The sequence below is a fragment of the Delphinapterus leucas genome, chromosome 3 (assembly GCF_059928025.1).
Source record: "Delphinapterus leucas isolate spDelLeu-1000000601 "Yukka" chromosome 3, BTC_Dleu_Yukka2, whole genome shotgun sequence".
Taxonomy (NCBI): domain Eukaryota; kingdom Metazoa; phylum Chordata; class Mammalia; order Artiodactyla; family Monodontidae; genus Delphinapterus; species Delphinapterus leucas.
This window is the reverse complement of record NC_143131.1, coordinates 155374156-155384694: the sequence shown is the minus strand read 5'-3', so window position 1 is coordinate 155384694 and position 10539 is coordinate 155374156. Positions and strand designations below refer to the sequence as shown.

Genomic DNA, 10539 nt, shown 5'->3' with positions numbered 1-10539 from the left:
GGGCTACTCAGACCCTGCAAGTGACTTTGGGCCCTGACATCCCCAGGGCTCACATCCCCAGGGCACTGGGGCCTGTTTGCTGCTCTTTGCCAAGTGTGTTCTGGTAGCAGAGAGACCTGTCCTACAGGGGCGATTTAACCTGGGCATTTGGCCGGGCGGCGTTCGAGCGACTGGTCCCCTGAACAGTGAAAGTGATGCAGAGGAAAGGGGAGGCACTGGGGCTCCAGGTTGAAAAGTGTGGGTCCCTCCCACCTGGGCGCTGTGAGGAGTGGGAGGTCTGATGACACAGGTGGGAGTAGTGACCCTGTCCCTCCAGCCCACACGCAACACGGCCCATCATGAGACCAGCACAGTGGAAGTGGGCAGAGAACCGCAATGTTCCCTTTTCCCCTAATAATCGTTTTTCTTTCTTTAACACCCCAGCCAAACTTGCCTGTGCTTTTTCATTTAAAAATATCCTGATGCTGTGGTCACAGAATCATAAATTCTATAGCTTTGCTGTATCCCAACATGAAAAGTTTGTAGAAGACACTGCTTTTCAGCATGTAATAAAACCAGATGTATTTGTTATCTAATTTTAAGGTCATAATTAATTTGGAATCCTGGCCCTTTAACTCATCCTAAATTAGCATTGCTTTGAATTGCCTTCATTTTGTGTGTGTGTTGTATTCAATTTTTACACATCTATGAAAAATCTATAGAACCTCAGGTTGAGAAATGGTGCCATGAGGTGACCCAGGCCCTTCAGTGGGGCTCCACAGAGGCTGAGGGGTCCCCAGGGGTTGGGCAAATCCCAGCCAGGTGTGGATCCTGCAGTGTCCCCTACCGGATGACAGGGCTACTGTGTGCCCACAGGGATGCAGCAGCGCTGGGCCAGGTGAGCTGTCTGCTTGCATGAGAAGAAGCCCCGGTTCCTCTGTCCTCCTCACCCTTTCCCCAGGACGCCTGAACTGGGGGGTACCAGGGCCACTCCAGATATCTCACCACACCTGGGGATTAACTGGGGATGTTGTCTGCTGACCTTGGCGGGTTGGGAGGGCAAGGCTGGGTCCTGCAGAGGGAGATGTTGAACCTCACCAGGGACACTCTTTACAAAGAACACAATGTGAACAACACCTCCAGGAGTGATGTACGTGATGACCCCACAGACACCTTCGGCCCCCCATCTAAACATAAGAGCCTGGCATCTTCAGGGATTCTATGGAACGGGGACTGTTCCCTGGCGAGATGCACTCAGGTCATCCTCCAGTTGCCTGCGCAGATTACCACCATTCTCTTCTCTCCACCTTTTTGTTCACATGCAGTGGTGAGCACCTCTGTGCTCTTCTCTGGCTTTTGGGTTTTCCTGAAGCGCCAAAAAAAAAAAAAAAAAAAAAAAGTCAGGGATGGCAAGAGAAGCACATACACTTATTTGCCTTCTGCTCTTCCTCCTACCCTCTCCACGCTCACATTTCCTCTTCTTGTTCTTCCTCATCCTTTTACTTCATCCCTTCTCTTGAATCCAGGATGAGAGAATTTCTTTTTTTTTTTTAATTGGATGAGTCAGTCTTCTTTTACTTATTTATTTATTTTTAACGTCTTTATTGGAGTATAATTGCTTTACAATGGTGTGTTAGTTTCTGCCTTATAACAAAGTGAATCACCTATACATATACATACATCCCCATAACCCCTCCCTCTTTTGTCTCCCTCCCACCCTCCCTATCCCACCCATCCAGGTGGTCACAAAGCACCGAACTGATCTCCCTGTGCTAAGTGGCTGCTTCCCACTAGCTATCTATTTTACGTTTGGTAGTGTATATATGTCCATGCCACTCTCTTTGTCACAGCTTAACCTTCCCCCTCCCCATATCCTCAAACCCATACCGTTTTTATGCTAAGTTATATTCTACATGTACCTGGAAAAATGTTAAAAAGATTTTTAAAGAACTGCGCATCTATTTTTGCAGCTGATTTGCCTGTTCAAGGCTCGCTAGCACTTTATCCATCTCAGTACTATTTCACTTAGTAAACAAATGCAGTTACCATAATTGCTGCATATGTGTCTGTGTTCCCTTCTAGGTTATATGTTTTTGAAGTTAGAAACTATATTTATATCACAGCCCCTATGTATGGCACAATATCCATTGCTAATTCAGATTGTGTTTTAAGATATGAGACAAAATTTAAGACTTTTATTATAGTCATAAACATCTAGCAAATCAACCAGAAAATAAAAACTAATTTTCAATTGGTTGGCCAAGAACAAAAAAGGGAGGAATACCTAGTGCAAAATCATATCTCTAATAACTACTGTTGGATTTAGAGCACACACATGCTAAACTTATTTTAAAATATCTTCTTATCAAAGATTTGAGGTTGGACCGGAAAAAATTATATCAGAAGTGAAAATAATTATGTGGTCTGACCAGCGCGGATCACAGAAAGTAAGGGTATACTATATATAAAGTAGATAAACTACGAGGTCCTGCTGTATAGCACAGGCAACTATATTCAATACCTTGTAATAACCTATAAAGGAAAAGGATCTGAAAAAGAAATATATATATATCTGAATCACTTAGCTGTACACCTGAAACACAACATTGTCAATCAACTAGTCTTCAAGGGAAACAAAACAAAACAAAGTAAGTGTAAAGGGAAGTATAGTTTTATAAATTCACCTCTGATATCCAATGGACCAACTGAAAGAAAACAGAAAGTACAACTTTCTAGGAGACAGGACATGGCCAGCAAACCAGGCCGTTACCCTCGGTAACGGTCATACCTGCCAAAAAATATACAGACTAGCCTGCATTCAGGAATACATAGGAATTCTTCATTTATCTGGCATTGTTAGGCAATGAGGTATTGCATGTTAGGAGAAGTATTTTTAAAATGACAAAATGAAGAGGAGTTGTTTTAACCTTCACTCGGTAATTTTTTTCTAAAATTAAGAAATGTATCCACTGGTGTATTTAATGTTTCCGTGATAACTCGGGGTCATCAGTTCAATCAACGTTTGCATGAATAATGCAAATGGAAACAAGACAGGCATGCTTACTTACTGAAACTGAAAATGACATGGCACTGGCTGGAATAACTGATGAGAGAGCACGAAAAAAGCAAAAATGAAAACAAACCGTGATCAAGAAACAATCAGTCAAGTTCTGACTTTCTGTACTTAGTTTCAAAATGAGATACCACAAATCCCAGCGAGAGACTCCAGCATCATCAGCTGTCTTTCTCCTTTGTTTCCACCTTCCTTTCCTTCTCCTTCTATCCTAGACTGTTCCAGGCAGTGCTTATGGCTGCTTGCAAGAGAAATTCTAATACTTGCTTTCTCTCACACAAACTTCACAATATGTCCATGTGATAACTAGTGTGGAGGTAAAAGACAATTCATCACAGAGACATCTCCTATGAAAATAAAATTAGAAACTAGCTTTTAAACATGCAGAGAGAAGGGCGTGGAGTCAGGCACTAATTTCCTTGCGAATTCCTCTCCATTTCTAATAGACGTTCTTCTTTACCAAGATCCCTTTTTATTGGTGTCCTATTCCAGACTGCTCCACCCCGCCCATCCTCATTCTGTAAAATACATTCACACTCTTTTGTGACCCTACTTATTTGCCCATTAAATAATCAATCATAGAACTGTCGGAATTATTTACAGAGTGAAATTAAAATGCTGGAGTCACTTGGAGGGTTTAAGCAACTCCACCAGAAAATACTGGGCATGGATTTAAAAGAGGCTGCGTGGGACTTGCTCTTGTCCAAGTTCTTTCTCAAGAAGTATCTGAAATAAGCCTAAATTCAGAGTTAATCAGACTGGCCTGCTTTCTCAGGTGGACTGGAACTCATTGCTCTTTCCCCTCAACTCCCTGATGTCAGCGGCACTTTCCGGAGAGGAGGTGGACTTCTCTGCCTACTGCAGAAGCTCAGTTCCCCCCGGGCCCACTCCCTGTCTGAATCCCACACTTGAGGCCACATGCCAGCCTTCCCAGAACATTCGTCGTCTCATTTCAGTTTTTGACCTGCTCAGATTGAGTCCCTCTAGACTCTTCCTCAGCTTGAAACCTGATCTTCCACCCCTTTCCCTGACCTCGATGGTAACCTGCCTACTTTAGGCCTCAGGTGCTTTAGCTATAAATTGATATATTTGCCCTTAATTCTAAAGTCTTCTTTCTAAAGCTCTACAATGTGGTGGCTCCTTGAAAATGTTTCTCTTTGCTGGTTGTAATTTTGTACAGAATTAAAAGCACAGCTACTCTAAAAGACAGTAAGTTGCATTGGATAAGGAAAGTGTGCTCTTGTAGTTAGAGTAACAGGGATGGAAGACGACTTAGTATGTTTTAAGATACTCATGATCCATTCTCGTGAGAGTCGGGGGAAGAAGGGGAAGAGAGTTAATAAAATACCAAATGTTTGTGACAAATTAAGTTCAAGATGTAGCTGATAAGTTACTACTTGAATAAGCCACACAAATCCAATTCAAGTTTTGCTTTATTTTTCTAAGAAGGGATCCCAGTGAACTGAGTCCCATGTTCAGTAACTCCACGTTCAATGGCTTAGTCTTTAAACACTGTTATGTTGCTGGAAGAAGAAATATTGCCCACCATTCCTAACTGATGTTTAGCTATCACGCACATTTGAAATAAATTTATTACTTTGCCTGATCTCAGGGTAATACATTCCAAAGGGGCAAAGCACACACGAAAAGTTATGGAGTCTCCATCTTCTACACTAAAGTGTGCAATAAATTACATATTATTTGGCCGTTAAGTTCACAAGCCATAGAAACCATTCCATTTGCAATGTATACAGTGGTAATCAGCAGGTAATGAGAATGATATAAAACCAAACAGACCATGTATGATGGCACTGCTGCCAATAAAGCAATCATTAAATGCATTCATATGCATCTACGATAGGTAAGCTCTTTGAGGGCAATTGCTATGAATTCTACATACCTGTCAGGATACTATATAGAGCCCACTTTCTATGGCCTTTATTCAAAGACGCTGAGAAAGGGTTACTCTGGGTAAATTCAGACCTTTTCTCAATATAGAATTTGGTCAACATGCATTCTGAACAGCAAAATTTCACAGTATTTTCCTACACTAAGTGCCACCTCAGCAAATGCAGGATTAAGTATAATGGATTATAAGAAGTGAGAAAGGAAAGATGGAAGAAAAGAAGGAAGGTAGGAAAACGGTGGGTATGGAGTACTTCAACATTTATGTAAAGAGTGGAACTAAAACTAACCTGAGGTTACCCTGAATTATTAGCATACGCTATAGAAAGTTAAATGAAAAAATAAAAAAAACCCAGCAAGGGAAACCCAAAGATTCTCTGTTTTTTCACTTTACTGCATATACACGTCCATCTTAAACAATCTATATGCTTATATCCAATAAGAGAGCATTGTTTTGCAAGGCTATTTGGCTTCTATCAGCATGTAAAGGTCGGACAACTCAACTTTAGCAGAGTCAGCCTTCAGGTGAATAATTGCTTCTTTCAGGTTGTGAACATTTGAATTTTCCAGAAATGTTTCCCAAAAAATGAAAACTAAAAGAGTCCTAGGACAGCGTCCTTTAGAAGTTTTATAGTACCAAGGTTTTTGGAAGAAGAGTATTCTTGTCAATTATCAACACAATGATTCCAAGCAGGTCAATTTTTGCTGAGAATATTATATAACAGAACCCACTTCACCTCCATTATACTGACAATGATCTTCCTTACTTCAACCTTGTGCTGCTTAGTAAAGTTGAAAATACGGAGCCAAGAACAGACACTGACAATGCCAGAGACTCAGATGTACCTATAAGTGCCTTCAGACAACATCAGCCACCCAGGCTAAAGTCCTGGTTTAAAACATCCCAACATGAATGAATCTCAAAAACTATATGCTGAGCAAGTGAAGCCAGATCAAAAGGGCACCTACTGTATTATTCAACTTACATGAAATTCGAAACTGGGCAAAAGTCATCTCTAAAGATAAAAAACAGATCCGTGGTTGCCTTGGGGTGGGAGATGGGGATACTTTTGCAAAAGCCTAGGAGGAAACTTTCTAGGGTTTTAGAATTGTTATCTATCTTTATGGGGGTGGTAGTTATACAAATGTATACATTAATTAAAAGTCACTGAACTATTGACTAAAAATGTCTGCATTTTATTGTATGTAAATGATACCTTAATAAGGTTGATTACAAAATGAACCAAAACCAAAACAAAGCAGAAGAGAAACCTCTCAAGACTTCAAAGGAAATACACTGTTTTCTTCCAGGGTACCAGATTGGAAATGAGGCATTGGTCTGTTCTACCCTCAGCTTATCCCTAGGGTTATCTAGTCTATTTTAAAGCACTAGAGTCCCCTATCAGGAAAACTCACCCCATGTTTAATTACTTTGATTTCTTCTCTGCCTCTTCTCCCAACACACTGAAGTCATTCACGGAAGAAAAACCAGCTTTTTCCAACTTTGCATCATGACACATTCTTTCCAAAGCTATTAGCTATAGAATAAAATTTGGGTACACTTTGTAAAAAATCTAGCTTTTTGAGCCTTACAAATCTTAACAGTTAACCTATTGCCTCCACTGGAATTTGGAAAAAAATTATTTTGAAAAGGAATAGCTGAGACTTGACATTTTTTTGTGTGTGATTTTCTCTTCCCCTAAGAGAGAAGTGAGGAGGAATGAGAAACACATACATAAAGAAAAAAAATTATCTTGCTGCCTTTGCATGGTTATAATTTATAGGAGGCCCTTTTCAACAATAATCTATTATCAGAATCAATAAAATATAATCTCCATGAAGGCCAGGCCAGGATACTTGTCTCTTTTTCAGCAGATTGCAATACAAACCACATTCATGGATATGCTTCTTGATGATCTTTGTAATACTGTAACAGTTGACCATTTCCTCATGCCTCTTCACCTTAACTTCAACCTGGTTTTTCACTAATGACTTCACATTTCCTTCTCTAACACTTGGTTGTGGGCCTCTTTTCCAACTCCAACTCCAACTCGCATTTCACTCTGGAACCAAAGGAAGACTCACACCTTCCTGCTACAGTTGCAGATTATATAGACTAGAAAAAGGAAGGTTGCCAGATGGTGGTTTACATTATCTACAGACTGTCTCGGCTCAAGGTTAACTTCCCTGGGAGAAAACCCATAAACCCAGAAGCATCAAAAATAACCTGCATGTGCAGGGGGGAGACAGCTTTGCTTGTCTCATTTTACATTCTTTCTGATTTCTGGGCCCTGGTGATTTATCTCCCATGGAATGGAACAAGGAGGGGAACAAGTAGGGACAGTCCCTTCGAGCTAAGAGAAACACTCCGGGAGGTTTTGAATCAGACTTGGTGTTTTGTTAGCCAAGTTACAGGAGAATTTTTAAAGTGGGGGAAAGGGAAGAAGGAAGCGGACCAGGAAAAGAATTTAAGCCATCATCTATAAACCAACAAAGCACTGATAGTTCCAAACATTATGTCACAAACTAAAATGACTGATGTAGGCTCAAGTGGTTTATAAAACCTATAAAAAGACTACAGCAGCAAAGTCCCCATTTATCTGTAGAGTTCAGAAACTAAAACAAGGAATATTTTAGCTTAAAACCTTATCTCAAGAGAATCATATACACTTCACATGAATAAAAATACCTGAAACCAAACATTTTTAAAAGCTCCAATACCCAAAATATAAAGAAAAATATTAATCCAGAAGACTCAATCAATCCATGATAATCACAAAACGGCTGGGCAATCTCTATCTCCCTTCCACACTAACCATCCATCCCATGGAAGACCAAGGGAGATCAGACCTTCCAGACTTACCTTCCAGACCTTCCAGACACCTGGATGCTGCAAAATTCTATGGAGACTCCTTGTGGAGCAGCAGTTTCCCATCTCTTGTGTCTCTCCCTATCGTGATCATGATCATGCAGGAAGCAAGTCTGGCTGTGCTATCTTATCATTGTCTGTCACCCATCTGCAACATGGTATTGTACAGATAAGGAGAAAGTAGTTGCCTTTCCCCCGGAAGGTTGAGGCTCAGGTACAGGGTAATTCTCCTGTGCACACAGTCATTATTTAGGCCGACTCAGTGACTTCAACAGGCTTAATCATGTGATCAGGTTTGTTGCCAGCTGCGTAATGCTCCCACATCTGTAGATAGAGCCGCTCTAGGTCCATTGTGTATTGTCTGGTGTTGAACAGAGGGCTAGATGTTCTCTGCTTCCAGACTTTGCCACGAATTTTCTTCAGGTATTCTAGATCAGTTCCCAGTTTCACAGCTATGTCTTCATATTCTTGACTATTTTTAGCAATAAGCTCAAGACAGCCTAAACAAGTGAGCTGGGAAGCTGCAACTCGGGAAGCAAGAGTCTCTCCTGGCATAGTCACCATGGGTGTCCCTGACCAAAGGACATCCATCCCTGTGGTGTGTCCATTACAGAGTGGAGTGTCCAAGCAGACATCAGCCAGCTGGCCTCGCCGAACATGTTCCTCTTTAGGAGCAACAGGTGAAAAAATGATACGGTTCTGGGGAAGGCCCATATTTTGTGCGTACTGTTGAATATTAGGTTCTCCTACTGCTGGAAAACGCAACAGCCACAGTACACTATTGGGAACACGCTTCAGAATATTTGCCCACATCTGCAAAGTAGATGGGTCAATTTTATATAACTGATTGAAGTTACAGTACACAATGGCATCTTCCGGTAACCCGTACTGAGAGCGTGTGGTTACAATAATGGTACGGGGAACCTCCTCTCCAGTGGCAGCCTTAATGTTGATCTGGGTAGTTGCCAGTCCATTGCTAAGACTGAATCCATTAATTGTTATCTGAATTTGTCCTCTGTTAATCATTTCAATAACTGCCTCTGCAATAGTATTCATAGGAATGACAGGCATATTAAGAGCTGTATTACTGCTGTCTGCGGTGTCTCCTCCCTCAGGACATTTCATCTTGACAATTTGCACATCTGGGAGACTATCAAGAAATGCTTTGAGGTCGATGCCATTCAGCACAATCCGATTGTCATAAATGTGCCCATTGGACTTAAAATCGATGACTGCTTTCTTCTTCAGGTGAGGGAACATATTGGCATGATCACCAATAAAGAAAGTATGGGGCATATAAGCCAGTTTCTCAGAATACTGCTCAGCAACTTCAGCAGGTGAAGTTTCCTGATCAGTGACGATGTAATCCATGAAAAGCACGCCACTTGTTCCAGGGTAGCCCAGCCACATTGCCTGAATAGGAGCTGGCCTGAGAGCAAAGAGTTCATTTCGAGCACCCCTGGTATAACCATTCATATTTACAAGGATGTGTATACCATCTTGATGGATGCGATCAGCTGCTTTCCCATTGCATGGAATCTGAGAAAGATCAGTGAAATGATGGGCTTCTGCCATCACCTTCGCTCGGAAGTTTCTGCCGTCATCTGGGCTCAGGGCATAATAGAATACCTCAAATTTATCAGGATTGTGCGTGCCTGGAATAGACTGCATAAGATGAGAAGTAGGATGATTCCCAAAGTCAGAACTCACGTATCCTACACGCAGTCGACCATCACTGAGCTTCAAGTCTTTTGGATGTTCATACGGTGGTTTACGAAGGACACTGATCTCATCCAAGGAGAGGTTCCCAAGGATCTCAGCAATAGCCTTCCTGAAGCCATGAGAAAGAGGATAGAGCATACTATGATGAGGCTGCACAGAAGGCAACCTATTCTTCTCCAACTGGTCAGCCACAATGCTGACCAACTTCTTCATTCGCTCATCATAGTCTGTCCAATCACAGACAATCTGCAGGCAATGAGCCAAATCACAATAACCGTCAGGAAAGTCAGGTTCAAGCTTCAGAGCAGTGCGATAAGAAGCAATTGCTTCTGGAATATTCCCTGAATCCTTGTGAATGGAAGCCAGATTGCTGTGGGCATCTGCAAATGCAGGGTTAATCTGAATGGCAGGAGTATAACACTGCAAGGCTCCCTGAACATCCTGCATCTCCTTTAGAGTGTTTCCCATATTACAGTAGGCGTCAGCCGAGGTAGGACTGATTCGAACAGCCTCCTTATAATGCATCGGAGCTTCCTGCAGTTTTCCCTGCTGCTCCAATACACTTGCTAAATTTGAATGGGCAACAGCAAACTCTGGGAAGACTTCTAATGCTTTACAATACAAGCGAACTGCCTCTTCCATGTTTCCCTGGTCTCCTTTGATATTGGCTAGAGAGTCTGCATGGGTGGGGCACAGCCGCAGAGCTGTATTATAACAATCTTCTGCTTTGGCAACACGGCCCTTCTCTTCCAGAGCGTTGGCTAGGTTGCAGTAAGCATCACGGAAATGTGGTTGCAATCTAATAGCTCACCAATAGGTGTCTATTGCCAGATCTATCAGGCCTTGCTCGCAGTGTACACAAGCCAGGTTGGCACGTACCACTGCATGATTTGGACTCAAGCTTAGGGCACAAAGGTAAGCTGCCACAGCTCTGTCAAAAATCCGTGCCTCTTTCAAGATATTTCCTAAATTGATATAAGCATCCAGAAAA

General features: G+C 41.9%; 1 protein-coding gene and 1 pseudogene across 1 annotated transcript in view; both read right to left on the bottom strand.

Annotated features, from left to right (window-relative positions):
* LOC149749826 (UDP-N-acetylglucosamine--peptide N-acetylglucosaminyltransferase 110 kDa subunit-like) overlaps positions 1-10539 on the bottom strand; it is a 44005-nt gene that overhangs the window by 780 nt on the left and 32686 nt on the right. The window contains exons 3-6 of the mRNA XM_089908597.1: positions 8388-9657; positions 5248-5276; positions 930-1166; positions 54-178 (exon numbers count right to left, since the gene is read on the bottom strand). Coding sequence (XP_089764723.1) covers positions 54-178; positions 930-1166; positions 5248-5276; positions 8388-9657 — 1661 coding nt within the window. The remainder of the gene's footprint in view (positions 1-53; positions 179-929; positions 1167-5247; positions 5277-8387; positions 9658-10539) is intronic.
* LOC149749827 (UDP-N-acetylglucosamine--peptide N-acetylglucosaminyltransferase 110 kDa subunit pseudogene) overlaps positions 1-10539 on the bottom strand; it is a 175927-nt pseudogene that overhangs the window by 139786 nt on the left and 25602 nt on the right.